Source organism: Amphiura filiformis, chromosome 12, assembly GCF_039555335.1.
Source record: "Amphiura filiformis chromosome 12, Afil_fr2py, whole genome shotgun sequence".
NCBI classification, from domain to species: domain Eukaryota; kingdom Metazoa; phylum Echinodermata; class Ophiuroidea; order Amphilepidida; family Amphiuridae; genus Amphiura; species Amphiura filiformis.
This window is the reverse complement of record NC_092639.1, coordinates 62,314,921-62,333,594: the sequence shown is the minus strand read 5'-3', so window position 1 is coordinate 62,333,594 and position 18,674 is coordinate 62,314,921. Positions and strand designations below refer to the sequence as shown.

Below are 18,674 nucleotides of genomic sequence, written 5' to 3'. Positions count from 1 at the left end.
TTTTCACCTATTGCTATGGTAATTAATCCGATTAATTTCGTAACTTCGCCAGCGTATAGCAGTCTATTCAAATTATGTTTATGGACACTCAAACATCAACTTTCCTGATCACATTAATAATTATGAAAATAATGATAATTGATACAAAATAATGTATTGTGGGATATTTTTGCTGGGTTAATTTTTCGTGATTTTATCAATTCTGGACAGTTTAGTGGGTATTTACCGTAATCACTCGGGTATAAGCCCACCCCCCTAGATGGCAGATTTCACTTCAAAAATGGGGTGGGCTTATAACCAGGAAGGGCTAGTGCTTGAATTTAAAAATAAGAACAATCATCCCCCATTTGTATATGCCCAATGTACCAGTAATTTCTATAATCTATGTCAATTTCTTAAAATTATAAGTGTGGAATGTTAATTATCAACTGATATTTTTTTATATTTGTTCTTAAATATGAGAACAAAGCATTGATTTGATTTAAGAACTTGGCCACAATTTAGTACTGGGCTTATACCTGAGTGCACCCTTGTTCCCAGAATGTTTTGAAAAATAGGGGGGTGGGCTTATAGTCGAAGGTGGGCTTATACCCGGGTGGTTATGGTAATTCATGTTTCCAAATATATTCACATAAAGTACTATGTGTAATATTTTTGCAGAGTTAAAAATTTGCAGCTTCCTGTTAGACTGGGGAAAGCACACAAATTAAACCTCACAAAAATACAGTACCATTTATATAGATCACACCATACAAAATCCATATTTTGGTGTGAACATTTTGTTGCAAAATATAAACATTGCTCTTCAACATCATACTGGTGATGTCTGTAGTTAAAGTTGTGATGTGTACTCCAGTTGAAATCCATACACCCCCTGTGGAATACATTACCTTAATCTCCCATACAGGGTGATACAGTAGATTTCAAATGGTATCACCCATTAAAGTAATCCCATTTGAAATTCATACTCCCTGTGTGGGAGGTTAAGGTTATGTCTTCCATAGGGGGTGTATGGATTTCAACTGGAATAGCCCAATATGGGTAGGTGACAGGAAACTGTAGGTATGATGACGATAATCTTCCTGCCTAATGTTGTGGTGGGGTTATGGGTTATTCAAGATATAGGCCTATATGTTTGTTTAACAAATAGGTCCAGGCAGACACACGCTTGGGTTCTAATGCTTTTGTATTTTGTTTTAAGTTTGTGGGAGATATTGATAGATAATTATATAGTTTGTTACATTTTATAGAAAACATGCAGATAATTTTAATAAAAAGTTTGATATTTGACTTTTTTGGTCACTTAAATATAATTTTACTTGTTTTCATTACTGTCATATACGTTTGTCAAGATTCACAAAGAATTTTGTTTCAACTTTCAACTTTCAAAATAAAATTATGTTTATTTTCTCCAAAATTAAAATAATGTAACATTTTGTATTTCTTTTTACACTGGTCCACGCATTTTTTGCCAAGCAGTCTCCTGGAAAGTGCTTACTTTCTCCTCCCAGTATAAAGGTTGTGCATGAAATTATTAATGGGCTCCAAACAAAAGATTTGAACCAGTGTTGTTCACCGTAATCATGGCGCAGAGCAGTCCATTCAATCAAATGTTGTCATCAACCTATTTGATTGTAGCAGTAGATTGCAATCATGCTTTTGTTGAATGCATTTTAGTAGTCCGCCATATTTACGGTATGATACATCATATGCACAACCTCTATACTACATAGTAGAACAGGACCGGAGTCATTAGAGGTCACTTTTCCAGTCATTTGAAAAAATTGGGTATGTTAGATAGAGCCATTATACAAGTGCAGCGACATCCATTCTGAAAGACTAACAGTAACAGATGGATTAAATTTGTGTTTTTAGTTCGAACTTTAACTTTATTATTCTCAGCCCACGACTTTGAGATGTTATTTCATCTACCCTTGCAGATAAGGCTATTATAAGTTGTTGTTGCATTGGTGAAGTAGAGCTGCTGCTGATAGGGATATTGATGGAGAAGTAGATAGCAACTTCATCAATACCCTTATCAGCAGTAGATAGCAACTTCATCAATACTGCATCAGTAGTATACTGATCAGTAGTCTACTACATCAATACCATTATCAGCAGCATCTTGCTACTTTGTCAATACCCTTATCAGCAATAAATAGCAACTTCATCAATACTAAATCATCAGTATACATCTACTTTATCAATGCCCTTATCAGCAGTAGATAGCAACTTCATCAATTATATACTACATCAGCAGTATACATATTATACCTGATCAATACCCTTATCAGTAGTAGATAGCAACTTCATCAATACCCTTATCAGCAGTAGATAGCAACTTCATCAATACCCTTATCAGCAATAAATAGCAACTTCATCAATACTAAATCATCAGTATACATCTACTTTATCAATGCCCTTATCAGCAGTAGATAGCAACTTCATCAATTATATACTACATCAGCAGTATACATATTATACCTGATCAATACCCTTATCAGTAGTAGATAGCAACTTCATCAATACCCTTATCAGCAGTAGATAGCAACTTCATCAATACCCTTATCAGCAGTAGATAGCAACTTCATCAATACTGCATCAGAAGTATGCTGATCAGAAGTCTACTTCATCAATATCATTATCAGCAGCATCTTGCTATTTTGTTAATTCCGTTATCATCAGTAGGTAGCAACTTCATCAATACCCTTATCAGCAGCAGATAGCAACTTCGTCAATACTTCATCATTAGTATATATCTACTTCATCAATACTCATATCAGCAGTAGATAACAACTTCATCAATACTACATCAGCAGTATAAATCTACTTCATCAATACCCTTATCAGCAGTAGATAGCATCTTCATCAATACCCTTATCAGCAGTAGATAACAACTTCATCAATACCCTTATCAGCAGTAGATATCAACTTTATCAACACCCTTATCAGCAGTAGATAGCAACTTCATCAATACCCTTATCAGCAGTAGATAGCAACTTCATCAATAGAGGGTGGTTTCATCGGCGTATAGTACCAGAGAACTGTTTAGAGAAAATGTAGACAAACAAAGATCATTAACGTAAATAAGAAAGAGTAGAAGCCCCAGGACGGAGCCCTGGGGAACACCAGACAGAACAGGGTTTAGGGTCAGACGAAACACATGGACAGAAACAGACTGGGTTCTGCCGGAAAGGTATGACCTAAGCCAGCATAGAAGAGGGCCAGTGATGCCAACAGAACGAAGTTTGAGCAACAATGGATTGTGGGGGAATTTGTCTAAAACCTTACTAAGGTCGAATAATGCAACAGCCATCAGCAACTTCATCAATACCCTTATCAGCAGTAGATGGCAACTTCATCAATACCATTATCAGCAGTAAGTAGCAACTTCATCAATACCCTTATCAACAGTAGGTAGCAACTTCATCAATATCCTTATCAGCAGTAGATAGCAACTTCATCACTACCCTTATCATCAGTAGATAGCAACTTCGTCAATACTGCATCAGTAGTTTACTGATCAGTAGTCTACTTCATCAATACCATTATCACCAGCATCTTGCTACTTTGTCAATTCCGTTATCAGCAGTAGGTAGCAACTTCAAGCAGCAGACAGCAACTTCGTCAATACTTCATCATTAGAATACAATACATATAATTATACTCTTATCAGCAGTAGATAGTAGCTTCATCAATACTACATCAGCAATATAAATCTACTTCGTCAATACCCTTATCAGCAGTAGATAGCAACTTCATCAATACCCATATCAGCAGTAGATAGCAACTTCATCAATACCCTTATCAGCAGTAGATAGCAACTTCATCAATAGAGGGTGATCGGCGTATATCACCAGAGAATTGTATAGGGAAAATGTAGACAAGCAAAGATCATTAATGTAAATAAGAAAGAGTAGAGGCCCCATGACGGAGCCCTGGGGAACACCAGACAGAACAGGGGTAGGGTCATAAGAAACACCATGGACAGAAACAGACTGTTCTGCCGGAAAGGTATGGCATAAGCCAGCATAGAAGAGGGCCAGTGATGCCAACAGAACGAAGTTTGAGCAACAATGGATTGTGGGGGGCTTTGTCTAAAACCTTACTAAGGTCGAATAATGCAACAGCCATCAGCAAATTCATCATTACCCTTATCAGTAGTATATAGCAACTTTATCAATACCCTTATCAGCAGTAGGTAGCAACTTCATCAATACCCTTATCAGCAGTAGGTAGCCACTTCATCAATACCCTTATCAGCAGTAGATAGCAACTTCATCAATACTGCATCAGTAGTATACTGATCAGTAGTCTACTTCATCAATACCATTATCACCAGCATCTTGCTACTTTGTCAATTCCGTTATCAGCATTAGGTAGCAACTTCATCATTACCCTTATCAGTAGTATATAGCAACTTTATCAATACCCTTATCAGCAGTAGGTAGCAATTTCATCAATACCCTTATCAGCAGTAGATAGCAACTTCATCACTACCCTTATCAGCAGTAGATAACAACTACGTCAATACCCTTATCAGCAGTAGACAGCAACTTCATCATTACCCTTATCAGTAGTAGATAGCAACTTTATCAATACCCTTATCAGCAGTAGGTAGCAACTTCATCAATACCCTTATCAGCAGTAGATAGCAACTTCATCAATACTGCATCAGTAGTATACTGATCAGTAGTCTACTTCATCAATACCATTATCACCAGCATCTTGCTACTTTGTCAATTCCGTTATCAGCATTAGGTAGCAACTTCATCAATACCCTTATAAGCAGCAAATAGCAACTTCGTCAATACTTCATCATTAGAATACAATACATCTATACTCTTATCAGCAGTAGATACTAGCTTCATCAATACTACATCAGCAATATAAATCTACTTCGTCAATACCCTTATCAGCAAAGATCATTAATGTAAATAAGAAAGAGTAGAGGCCCCAGGACAGAGCCCTGGGGAACACCAGACAGAACAGGAATAGGGTCAGAAGAAACACCATGGACAGAAACAGACTGGGTTCTGCCGGAAAGGTATGGCCTAAGCCAGCATAGAAGAGGGCCAGTGATGCCAACAGAACGAAGTTTGAGCAACAATGGATTGTGGGGGACTTTGTCTAAAACCTTACTAAGGTCGAATAATGCAACAGCCATCAGCAACTTCATCAATACCCTTATCAGCAGTAGATGGCAACTTCATCAATACCCTTATCAGCAGTAAGTAGCAACTTCATCAATACCCTTATCAACAGTAGGTAGTAACTTCATCAATACCATTATCATCAGTAGATAGCAACTACATCAATACCCTTATCAGCAGTAGATAGCAACTTCATCAATACCCTTATCAGCAGTAGACAGCAACTTCATCAATACCCGTATCAGCAGTAGATAGCAACTTCATCAATACCCTTATCAGCAGTAGATAGCAACTTCATCAATACCCTTATCAGCAGTAGATAGCAACTTCATCAATACCCTTAGGCCGTATAAAATTAATGTTTTGGTTCTCGTCCAGAGGATTTTCATGAATTGATGAGGGAGGTTTTTTTTTTTTTTTTTTTTTTTCAATGTAAAATTAGCATTGTCAGTAGTTTTCGGTCTTCTCCAACAGTGCTCGAGGAAACGATGAGGCCCTTTTTTTTTTCAAATGTGAGATTCTGAGGGATAAACCCCCTAGAGTACCACAAAAAGACTTGGAAGTGATGCTTGTTCTCTAATAAACTTATTTATATGTATGAAGATTTCATAAATCATTCCAAAGTCTTAAAAAATTGAAAAATCTAAAAATAAAAAAATCTGACAAATCCCAGAAATTGAGGAGGGAGAAGACGAGAACCAAAATATTAATTTTACACGGCCTTATCAGCAGTAGATAGCAACTTCATCAATACCCTTATCAGCAATATATAGCAACTTTATCAATAACTTTATCAGCAGTAGACAGAAACTTCAATACCCTTATCTGCAGTAGACAGTAACTTCATTAATACCCTTATCAGCAGTAGATAGCAACTTCATCAATACCCTTATCAGCAGTAGATAACAACTTCATCAATCCCCTTATCAGCAGTAGATAGCAACTTCGTCAATATCCTTATCAGCAATAGATAGCAACTTCATCAATACCTTTATAAGCAGTAGATAGCAACTTCATCAATCCACCGCGTATGCATGTCAAATGCTACATTAAAAGGTACTCTTTCCACAATGTATGCCTATAACTGTAGGGTCTTTCAGAGTCCGTGCGATGCGTTAATGCACCAGAGAAGATGAGTGTATTTTGTGTAATGTAGGGCGTGGATAAAATGTGTGAATGCCTTGGTATAGATCCACAAACGTGGAACATGATATGACTTTTCACCGCCTAAATGGGGACACACCTGCAACCGGGGACGTACACCGGAATCAATCAAAATGCAAAGCAACGTGTGATTCGCCGTTAGTGAACCAATGTCCACGTTTCTTTGGGGGTATGAGCCCTCCTCCTTGAAATGTAAATAATGCTCTTCGATGGGGTCCACGTTCGGTTGTGGATTTAAATACTCCAAGTTAGGTGGGCGTGTATGTGATATTTATCTGAATTATGTTTATAGGAATATTTTAACTCTTGATCTCAATATGGAAATTTGTATTGAGATCAAGAGATACGGTATATGAATTACCAATACAGATGAACTTTCATGCTAATGAATTATGTTATTTAATTGAAATATTTCCACGTTTCTCCTATATTTCATCTTTAAAATGTCAGTCTTATTATTCATTATTGTTTATCTTACTGGAATTTTATCAGATTAATTTTGGAAAGTATGTGAACATTTTAGTTTTCTGCGTCTCGTCAGTGTTGTAGTGTATACTACCGCTCAAAATATAGGCTCAGAATGATAATTGGCGCCCTCCAATCTACCAAAAAATAAAACTTTGCTACTGCGAATATAAAAAGTGTTGTTTATTGTAGCAGAAATCCAATTTATTATTGACTTAGAAATTCTCTTGTTTTACAGGAAGAACATTAAGACTAAAGTAGACATGTTATATATTCAAGAAATTATTGTTTTGAAAAAAACATTAAAATACTAAGACAGTACTTTTAAGTACTTAAGGGCTGGGGTATGAACGTTTGGACAGTATTTATTTTGGGACATTAGAGCACATCAGACATATCGAATTGCATTCTGAATGCGAAGAATGTCATTCTGATATCAAATAATTTTGATTTTTGAAATTCGCAATTTAATACACATTTTATGGCAAATCATTAAAATTGATATTTTTGATATTTAACAGTACTTGAAGTAAACTTTATAAATCTGATGATTTATACTTAAAAGTGTATGTAGGTGGGATGAAAAGCCGACGATCAATTGAAAATTTTGACCTTTCGTATTGAAGATATGGATTTTTTTTCCCAAAACACCAAAACAAATTAGGTCTTTTTGGGAAAAAATCCATATCTTCAATATGAAAGGTCAAAATTTTCAATTGACCGTCGGCTTTTCCTCCCAGCTACATACACTTTAAGAATATATCATTCGATTTATATAATTTACTTCGAGGACTGTTATATATCAAAAATTTGAAAAATATCAAATTTTTATAATTTGTCATAAAATTTGTATTATATTGTGATTTTTAAAAAAATGAAAATTATTTGATATCAGAAAGACATGCTACGTATTCAGAATGCAATTCGATAGGTCTGAGGTGCTCTCATGTCCCAAAAAAATACTGTCGAAACGCAATAAACGCTCATTTTGGATCCCTTAAAAGGAATGATAATATATTGAGTTCATTATTAATTAAAATTCGACGTAGGCTCACTACTTCATGATATTGGAAGATTATTACAGTATTATTATATGTCACATTCTGATGACATTTACATGATTAAAATTAAAAGTTCTCTATCGTCAGCCTACTACGATAATAAAAAAAAGTCATTTGTTGTAATTTTGAGAACAAAGTGCAAAATGTAGTTCAAGCATGCATCAGTTACGTAATCACCCTAATTATTTCCGATCATTCCCTTTAATTTGTATCATTATCATTTATTCTTGTGTGAAGATTGGTGAATAGCTATCTTTAAATGCATGCTTGAACTTATTATGTACTTTGTTCTCAAAATTACAACAAATTAGGCCTACTCCGGCAATTAAGTAGGCTGACGATATATGACAAACTGACTTCACATTATTGATCGAGTCACATAATCAAATTTATCATTAATTCATTCGCTATAATATTGGCTAAAATACCGACAACAAGTGAAAGTATTATTTGTTCCCAGAGAACAATACGATTTTGGCATTGTGATATAGGTGTAACCTGCACCTTGATTGTCACTATTCATTTTTGTTATTGAACTGGAACACATAGGGAGGTCGGGCTAGTTCTGTCGAGCAAGCGAGACAGAATATTATTTTTTGCAGGGTCAATGAGTCGTAGATGACACTCACTCACTGTGATTTCATGATTTGTATTATTATTTGCCCAGTTGTGTTATCTGCTGCAGCGAAGGTTTATTTTTAAAAAATCATCATTTAGTGGAAACATGTTAAATAATAAAATCTGATTTAGGGAACTATATAAAGGAATACTAATAGGAGTTTCAACTCGGAATTTGTCACGTTTTCAAAAATAAACCTTGCGAATTTTGCACCCCTCTCTTTTATAGAGCCTAGGAAAATACAATTCGACATACTCTTTTAGTTCATTCAGAAACATTCTAATCATCTAAAACCTTCGATTATATATTCCATGTAATTAGTCCAAACGAAATTATTGATAATTGTATTTTTCTGTAGCAAACCAGAATGTCATTCGCCTACACATAACATGCCTATTCTATCTTGATTGGGTACATTAATTACATTGAACTTTGATAAAGTCATATAAATTGCATCAAGGTTTGTACTTTAAATAATATTTAAATATCCATTTTCAATTTTTCAATTTAGGCATGAGAATTTTGTCACTTAAACATATTAAATTACGCTGAATACAGATATTCTACATAATTATTTTAGAATTATTTTAGAATTTGACGCGATTGACTATGTCGGTAACTTTTGCTGTGTTTTTGTTTGTTTGTTTGTTTGTTTTGTTTTGTTTTGTTTTGTTTTGTTTTGTTTTGTTTTGTTTTGTTTTGTTTTGTATACCGGTATACAGCCATAAAATGTCCTCCATGCAGTGTTTTGACAATAATGTTATAACGATAATGGAATTGAGCATGAAAATATACTTTTGCTTATAATTATGCTAATTGCATTGTAAATAAAAACGTTTGGGTTTAAAACACTTATTAAAACACTTCTTGGTGTTTACACAGTAAAGGTATAGGAGGAAATCCCTAAACACATAAACGCTCCTAAATACTCAATGTTAAACACATCAACATATTTAGATATTAAAACATATTATACATATTTACTTTTAAATTAAACATGAACTTTAAACACTTTTATACCTTGGCGTTATAAAATAAACATACGGGTTTCCATTCGGTAGCTGCATGGATAAAGTGCCACTTGGGAGTTTTCTTACGGTACTCCCATAAATTAGTTTTGTAAGGCTACGGTATGTGTGGAAAGAAAGAAAAGAAAGAAAGAAAGAAAGAAAGAAAGAAAGAAAGAAAGAAAGAAAGAAAGAAAGAAAGAAAGAAAGAAAGAAAGAAAGAAAGAAAGAAAGAAAGAAAGAAAGAAAGAAAGAAAGAAAGAAAGAAAGAAAGAAAGAAAGAAAGAAAGAAAGAAAGAAAGAAAGAAAGAAAGAAAGAAAGAAAGAAAGAAAGAAAGAAAGAAAGAAAGAAAGAAAGAAAGAAAAGAAAGAAAGAAAGAAAGAAAGAAAGAAAGAAAGAAAGAAAGAAAGAAAGAAAGAAAGAAAGAAAGAAAGAAAGAAAGAAAGAAAGAAAGAAAGAAAGAAAGAAAGAAAGAAAGAAAGAAAGAAAGAAGACTAGTTTAGCTGTTTATGTTTTTTTCTTTTTGCAGTTTGACGTTCACATTGACACTTTATTGAAGCTAGATCGATATACCAACAATTAGGAGTATTCTCTTTTACTTTATAAGAGTGTACCCAAAGATTGGATGCACTTAAGAGGAGTGAAAATCACTTCCAAAAGAGTGAAAATTTCACCCCAAATGAGTACATTTCACTCCAAAAAAATTACTTTGTCACTCTTCAATGAGATGTATTAAGGACCACTGCAAAAAGAGTTGTGCCTCATATCATACCTTAAAGAGCGGATCTTTTATACTCTTTTAGAGAGAAAAATGCACTCTTTTGGAGTAAAATTTGCTCTTTCGGAGTGATTTCACTATAACTGAAGAGCCTGCCATGTCCACTCTTTAAAGTATGATACAAGGGAACTCCTTTTGGAGTGGTCCTTTATGTGTCTCCTTGAATAGTGAAAAGTTTACTCTTTTGGAGTGATTTTCCCTTTTTTGAAATGAGAGTATAGCCGGAGTATCATTTTTGGTAATTTGCAAACAAATACAAACCCTGTGAGTTTACAACGTCGACGTTGTGCAATGTTGCAATGATGTCATCAAATAAAATAATAAGTAACACAAGACTTTTGAAACGTTTAATTAAAAAATTTTGTTACACAAATTATAAGAAAAAAACGTCCTAAGGTAACAATTTTGTTACACAAACTATAAGAAAAACGTCCTAAGGTGGAAGGCTGCAAAAACTTGCACGAATCACACCGTTCTTATTTAACTTGCGACTCAGTGACCTGCCACGGCTATATTTATATGGTTTCCACTTGGGTGAATCTTCTGTATAAGAAGTTCATATACTTTGGGTAATATCAAACAAAGGAACAAGCATAAAATTGACCTTCTTTGATGAAATGAGTGCTGTATATCTGGTACTTGTTGCATAGGTGTACGTGTTCATGACATTCAACTTGGGTTTGCTGAGCCATACAATTGGGCGTTCAATGTCGATGGCTGGTGATCTTGCAGGAATAACACTACACCACCAGCCAGAAGTAGCAGCCATTTTGGTGGATTTTAAAACTTGGAAATAGCCAGCAGCCCATTGGATATATACAGGGAACTTTATTCTACCCGTAGTGCAAATCTGATCAACATTAGAAAGGGATTTACAGGTGGTGCGATGATGGCATTTTGTTATCCATAAGTGTCTATATTTTGTCTTCACCTCGAATGCGACACACCCGGAAAGTCTGAGGTGATAAGGATTCCAATAATTTGCGCCCGTTGCTGGCGCGGACAATTATATCCAACATGGAATGGACCAAAGGAATAGCTGCAATATTATTATGTTCGGCATTATTATTAGTGGTAAGTTTTGCACTGAAAATGAGAAGAAAATACATTCAAAATATCTTCATATGTAACTATTATTACGCGATAAAACATGGCGCCTCAGGCAGGTCAAACTGACATATGCATCGCTACCTTTTTTCTTACAGAATTGTTACCTACTTTATTTTAACGTCTTTATTAATTAATTATGCCCAATCCACGTACTTTTTTCCACAAAAGTTTCTTTGAAGTTTTATTTCGGTCGAGACAAGGAGGTGTAAGATCCTTACATAATTGCTTACAAACAGATCAGCAGGTGTATACTGAAAACACGATTTCACACTTTTCTAAGAAAGTTTAATAACTAACTATACCCAAATATAAGATAGAGTTATGATTAGTATTTTCACGCATTCCCCAGAAAATCCAAAAATGCTTTTAAAGCGTTATAAACGTGCATTAAAGTTTTAACTTCAACACTACACTATTTTTCGCTCACCTAGAACGTTTTCACTGTTTTGGTTTTGGCCAAAACACTTAGGCCAAAATGTTGGATTATTATCAAACATGATAAAGGTCGTAAAAACGCTTTTAAAACGTTTTATAAGTATGAGAAAAACACTACAAGAACATTTTATAGATGTCAAGATATTATCGTGAAATATCTTTGCCAAACATTTTGCAACACTTGAATATGATAATATTATTTTAGAATTTTCAAAATGATGTTTTCATATATCATTAAGACGTGTTACACCCTTTACCATTTATATAATCGGAAATTTAAACGTTTTCCGTAAAACGTTTTGTGTTTGTTGGGTCAATCAAACAATTTTTAAAGTTAGAGTAAATGTTAAGAGTGTCATAAACGCTTGTAGGTTTATTATCTTAGAAGTCCGCCATTTTGATTTCAGAGCATACCACTGACGTAACAAAATACACCAGGCACAAAAAGAAACTCATCAGTTATATTCATCCTTGCTGTTCAATAACTTGATCATTTTGTATTATTCTGAAATATACATTTTGTTAATTGGACCTTTCTTTCTCATTTGATACCCTGTTCGTGAACATTGAGCAAGAATTGACCAAGATATGCGCCTCAAACTCTCAAACCCCAAAATGAAAAGTTGCAATTTTAACGATTCAATTGTGCCTGTTACACTGTGTGCTTTATTGATTGGCCTGTGGTGCTTGTGTGCAATACAGCGATGCGTTCCCATTGAAAATCGTTGAAAATGCAACTTTTGATTTTGGGGTTTGAGGCTTTGGAGGCGCATATGTTGGTCAATTCTTGGTTCATTTTTCACGAACAGGGTGTCAAATGAGAAAGAAAAGTCCAATTAACAAAATGTATATTTCAGAATAATCCAAAATGATCAAGTTATTGAACAGCAAGGATGAATGTAACTGACGAGTTTCTTTTTGTGCCTGGTGTAGTGTTGGACTATAATTTCGTTTGATGTGTTCCAGGCTCGGGAAAATTTTAAATAGGGGCTCAAAGGCGCCTGGCCCAAGTTATTGGGGGCCTAGTGGTACTTTCCATAGACACCAAAATTATTGGGGCCCCTGCCACTTACCCGCTCCACCTGTCGCTTGCCACCCCCGGTTCCGGAGCCACTGCCAACACAATATATAGGCTACACTGCAAAACCAGTTAGCATATAAACACTTTTCTGAACACATATTGCCGTCAAAAGCTTGCTTTTCAAGACCGCAAAAATATTTGGATATTTTTTCATCAAATCATTCTTGATCTCACATTGAGACTAGCAGTTCCAAGGTTCCAGTTTGCCGAAGGTGTCCTTCCAGTTTGCTCAAAGTGTCCTTCCAGTTTGCTCAAAGTGTCCTGTCCAGTTTGCTCAAAGTGTCCTTCCGGTTTGCTCAAAGTGTCCTTCCAGTTTGCTCAAAGTTTCCTTTCCAGTTTGCTCAAAGTGTCCTTCCAGTTTGCTCAAAGTGTCCTTCCAGTTTGCTCAAAAGTGTCCTTCCAGTTTGCTCAAAGTGTCCTTCCAGATTGTTTAAAGTGTCCTTCCAGTTTACTCAAAGTTTCCTTCCAGTTGCCAAAGTCTTCTTCCATTTTGCTCAAAGTGTCCTTCCATTTTCCTCAAAGTGTCCTTCCAGTTTGCTCAAAATGTCCTTCCAGTTTGCTCAAAGTGTTCTTCCAGTTGCTCAAAGAGTCCTTCCAGTTGGCTCAAAGTCTCCTTCCAGTTACTCAAAGTGTCCTTCCAGTTTGCTTAAAGTGTCCTTCCAGTTTGCTCAAAGTGTCCTTCCAGTTTGCTCAAAGTGTCCTTCCAGTTTGCTCAAAGTGTCAATCCAGTTTGCTCAAAGTGTCCTTCCATTTTCCTCAAAGTCTGCTTTGATTTTCCTCAACGTGTCCTTCCAGTTTGCTCAAAGTGTCCTTCCAATTTGCTCAAAGTGTCCTCCAGTTTGCTCAAAGTGTCCTTCCAGTTTGCTCAAAGGGTCCTTTCCAGTTTGCTCAAAGTGTCTTTCCAGTTTGCTCAAAGTGTCCTTCCAGTTTGCTCAAAGTGTCCTTTCCAGTTTGCTCAAAGTGTCCTTCCAGTTTGCTCAAAGCCCTCCAGTTTGCTCAAAGTGTCCTTCCAGTTTGCTCAAAGTGTCCTTTCCAGTTTGCTCAAAGTGTCCTTCCAGTTTGCTCAAAGTGTCCTTCCAGTTTGCTCAAAGTGTCCTTTCCAGTTTGCTCAAAGTGTCTTTCCAGTTTGCTCAAAGTGTCCTTCCAGTTTGCTCAAGTGTCCTTTCCAGTTTGCTCAAAGTGTCCTTCCAGTTTGCTCAAAGTGTCCTCCAGTTTGCTCAAAGTGTCCTACCAGTTTGCTTAAAGTGTCCTTCCAGTTTGCTCAAAGTGTCCTTCCAGTTTGCTCAAAGTGCCCTTTCCAGTTTGCTCAAAGTGTCCTTCCAGTTTCCTCAAAGTGTCCTCCAGTTTGTTCAAAGTGTCCTTCCAGTTTGCTCAAAGTGTTCTTCCAATTTGCTCAAAGTGTCCTTCCAGTTTGCTCAAAGTGTCCTCCAGTTTGCTCAAAGTGTCCTTCCAGTTTGCTCAAAGTGTCTTTCCAGTTTGCTCAAAGTGTCCTTCCAGTTTGCTCAAAGTGTCCTTCCAGTTTCCTCAAAGTGTCCTTCCCGTTCTCAAAGTGTCCTTCCAGTTTGCTCAAAGTCTCCTTCCATTTTCCTCAAAGTGTCCTTCCATTTTCCTCAAAGTGTCCTTCCAGTTTGCTCAAAGTCTCCTTCCAGTTGTTCAAACATATGGAAAGGTTTATGTACAAAACGATTCTCTTATAAACCATCATGCGCACAGTTTCCACATCGATACACCTGATCTGAGCACACATTCGTCCAAGAGCTTCCAATCAGATATTATCAACAAGCAGTGAATGTCTCTACCACAGTCTTTGGGGAATTAAAAAAAAAGTCGGGGAAATCATGGGAATTTAAAAAAAGATCCGGGGAAGATAAATAGATCATTGAGAATACTGGTATCAGGTACTTATTCTAAAGATTTACATTTGGAGTATGGCCTACCTCAAGGATCTGTATAACCGGGCCATTGGGCTTTGTGTATACAAAGCTCATAAACAGTAACACACAACTTTTAATGAACCATTCAACATATTTTTGTCTCATCATGGCTTTATTACAATCAGGAAATTATTTTGGTTACTTAATAATTAGTTATGAGATTAAAAAAGTAAACTATTTATCACTTTTTTTAGTTTTTGCCATTTTTGCCGGCAAAAACTGTTTTTGCCAAGCGGAAAAACCGCGGTAAATAAAACCATGGTTTTCCACCTGCGGCAAAAACCTGCGAACCCTGTGATGGACTACGAGAGAAGACAAAGTCAGTGTTCAAAATATACAGCAATTAATCATATTTTGAAATAAGTTTCTGTTTTAATTGAACCGTGAAAGTGTCTGTTTAAATTTGGACGATTTTAGTGTTTTATCCAGAGAGTTAATTCCTTTCAGTTTTGGTTTTAGTTTGAAGAAATCATCACCAATCCATCAATTATTCCTTACGGGGAAAGCCATATGCATAATTTATATCCATAGGCCTAATTATTACATAAAATGCACACGCATGACACGCATATATAGGCCTAATGCAAGCCCAATAACTTCAAACTTGTTTTCAATTTTCAGAAACAAAGTTCCAAAATAATGAATAAAGTTCATAGTCACTGTATATTTACAAAGCAAACTTCGCCTTTGATTTGAGTTAGTCAAGCATGCATGTACATAGCAATATAGACAGGGTATTTAGCATGCATGTATATACATAGCAATATAGACAGGGTATTTTATTGAGGTCTTTTGGTAATCATCGGGGCATGGACTGGCTAAGTGCAATACATCCACATGCAGACACACCCTGGATACGTTCTGTCATCACAACTAGAAACGAAGTACCTGTTTACAAAATAATGTGGCAAATATTGCCTTTTGACTTGGAAGATTTTTTAAAATCATAAACAGTCAGTCTACTCGATTATAGTAAGAAAGTGTTATTATATTAACACTGTTTGAGCAACACCTTTTTAACACTTAACCCTTTCCGTTAATATTTTAACATAGACCTACTCTTTACCGGGCTCTCTACATTCCTAAAGATTAAGAAGTTAATCTATTCTATTGCGATGAGGGAGTGAGAAATCCAATCTTAGATTAAAAATTCTTAATCTAATGGATTAAAAGTCAATTTATCTAAATTAGATAATCTGATAGATTAAAATTCAAAACCATAAGATTGACCTTTTAATTTTAAAAGCATTATCTTGGATTAAAATAGGCACTAGGCCTAATCCACGACTAATCCAAATTAAGATTAAAAAGTCAATCCATGGATTTGAATTTCAATCATTAAAAAATGGTAATCTGATACAAATTAGCTCAACTTTTATTAAGAATTTTTAATCCAAGCTTGGATATGTCCATCATCGCAATCGAATACTTTTTAATCTTGGGAAATGACTTTTAGAGAGTACAATTAGCCCGGGACATGTAGGCCCGCCTAGCCCGATCACACCTCCATTGCTACTGACTTCTTCTCTATGGTGAGGAAGGTCCCACTAGGGCCATGAAGTTTCGGGCTAATGTAGACCTAACAATTAAGATATGCCCCTATAATAGGCCTAATAGCCCTACCCTTTTGATTACGAATTACTAGATCGATCTCGATAAGGCCGTATAAAATTAATATTTTGGTTCTCGTCCAGAGGATTTTCATGAATTGATGAGGGAGGGAGTTTTTTTTTTTTTTTTTTTTCCAATGTAAAATCACCATTTTCAGTAGTTTTCGGTCTTTTCCAACAGTGCTTGAAGAAACGATGAGGCACTTTTTTTTTTTTTTTTTTTTTATTCTGAGGGATAAACTCCCTAAAGTACCACAAAAAGACTTGGAAGTGATCCTTGTTCTCTAATAAACTTATTTATATGTATGAAAAATTCATAGATCATTCCAAAGTCTTAAAATAATTGAAAAATCTAAAAAAAAAAAAAAAATCTGACAAATCACAGAAATTGAGGAGGGAGGGGACGAGAACCAAAACATTAATTTTATACGGCCTAAACAAACACACAAGTTCAATTAAACAAATGATGATTTTGCGTATTTGAATGAAAAACAAACAAACAAACAAAAATCAATTGCTTTAAAAAAAAGAAGAAGGGGAAAAAAAAAGAAAGCAAAAGAAATGCGGCCTACAAAACAAATAGGCCTACAAACTTTTTGTTGACGTTTTTTGAAAACTTTAAATTGGAATACATGCTTTCCCAAACAGCTTGTCTCCCATCTGAGACGTCCGCGGTGCATTGAAAACCATGGAAGTGGCTGATTTCGCAGTCGAAAGAAAATATACTAAATTGTCAAAAATTCCCAAGTGGAAAATGGATGAAATATGTAGTAAGCTAAATTTGCTTTCCATGCAAATAATCTGTGTGAAATTCAGACGAGTCACATTGTTTGACATGCCGAAAATAGAGAAGCAGCGTGAGCACTGCACTGAACAGAAGTAAGTTTTTATAGTAAGCTTACATCATGTAAAGTTGTTTTCTTTAAACTTCCGTGGTCCGGGTACTCGCTGGTGAATTGCGATCGCGTAGAAGTGACAAGGTCGCCTACTATGCACCGCGCCGAAGACCAATGGGTCAGCCGACTTGTTGTCAAGTGCATTGATCAGCCAATCAGCATGATTGTTTATTGCTATTGTGTTTACGCTCGTGTACGCGATACGCACAGGCACGACCACGGAAGTTTAAAGAAAACAACTTTACAGACTACAGTAACATGATGATGCTTATTAACAAACCGTTCAAGGGAACGTCCATTATATTATTAATCTCTTTATGGGAAGTCACCACTTGACTTCGATTATTCCGTGGTATCAAAAGCCACAAGTACTTGAGTACCATCACCCACAGTCAGCTGACATTAATTAAGTTGATAGCACTTTTTTAGCAGATTTAAAAATAAATAAAAATACATTTAAAATGAAAAATAAATGAAAATGAATCATTCATGATATTATAATTTAAAAATAAATAAAAAATACAGGAATTATATTATTATTAGTACCGGTACCAGAGATTTATCATGTAAAATTTGTTTGCATCGGGGCTTGAGATTGGAATTCCAATTTCCTTTCTCATGAAGTAAGGGCTAAGTTAAGAGTAATATTATAGGCCTACAATTGTGTTTGGGAGTGGCCTTCTCCACTTTCTCTTTTTCCTTGCTATTTTCTTCCATTTCTTGCTTAGTTTTTCAAAGCTTTCTGGGCCAGCATGCATCTTTATTACCCTGTACCATGTGGCTTTCCAGGCTTGTGCATTTGTATGAGCTTGGAACGGTCCATGGCTTTCCCATGGATTAGCATGTGTCCCTCATATGGACCAACCTGGTCAAACAAACAAATAATAAAGAAATAAAGTCGTCATTTTAATAAATGACAAAATTAAAATCATGCTAGTCTACAGTATCATCTAAATAAATTTAAATTAATTCATGAATGATAAATAAATGAAAGTTACCTGAAGAAATTAAAAATATATATATATTAAAACAAATAATAGCTGTACAAATAAACGAAAATTAAGGCCTAGCCTATAAAAAGATAAAGAAAAAAAAAATCTAAAATGAATTCAGTGTAGGCCTATTTTTTAATTGTATTTTTACAAATTTACAAAAGATATAATGATAATTAATATTAATAATTATACGGTAGTAAATAATGATAATAATAGGCCTAGTAATAATAAGTAATAATAACAATAAATAATGATAATAATAAAATAATAATTAATAAATTTTAAAATAATAATATTTTAATAAAAATAATAATAATAGATTTATATGAATAATAATAATGATGATAAACACAATGATAAATAAT

The 18,674-nt window shown here is 35.1% G+C and overlaps 1 protein-coding gene across 1 annotated transcript in view; it reads left to right on the top strand.

Moving 5' to 3' along the window:
• Positions 1 to 10,944: 10,944 nt before the first annotated feature.
• Positions 10,945 to 18,674, top strand: part of LOC140166988 (uncharacterized) — a 113,980-nt gene continuing 106,250 nt past the window's right edge. Inside the window, exon 1 of the mRNA XM_072190470.1 lies at positions 10,945 to 11,322. Coding sequence (XP_072046571.1) covers positions 11,266 to 11,322 — 57 coding nt within the window. The 5' untranslated portion in view covers positions 10,945 to 11,265. The remainder of the gene's footprint in view (positions 11,323 to 18,674) is intronic.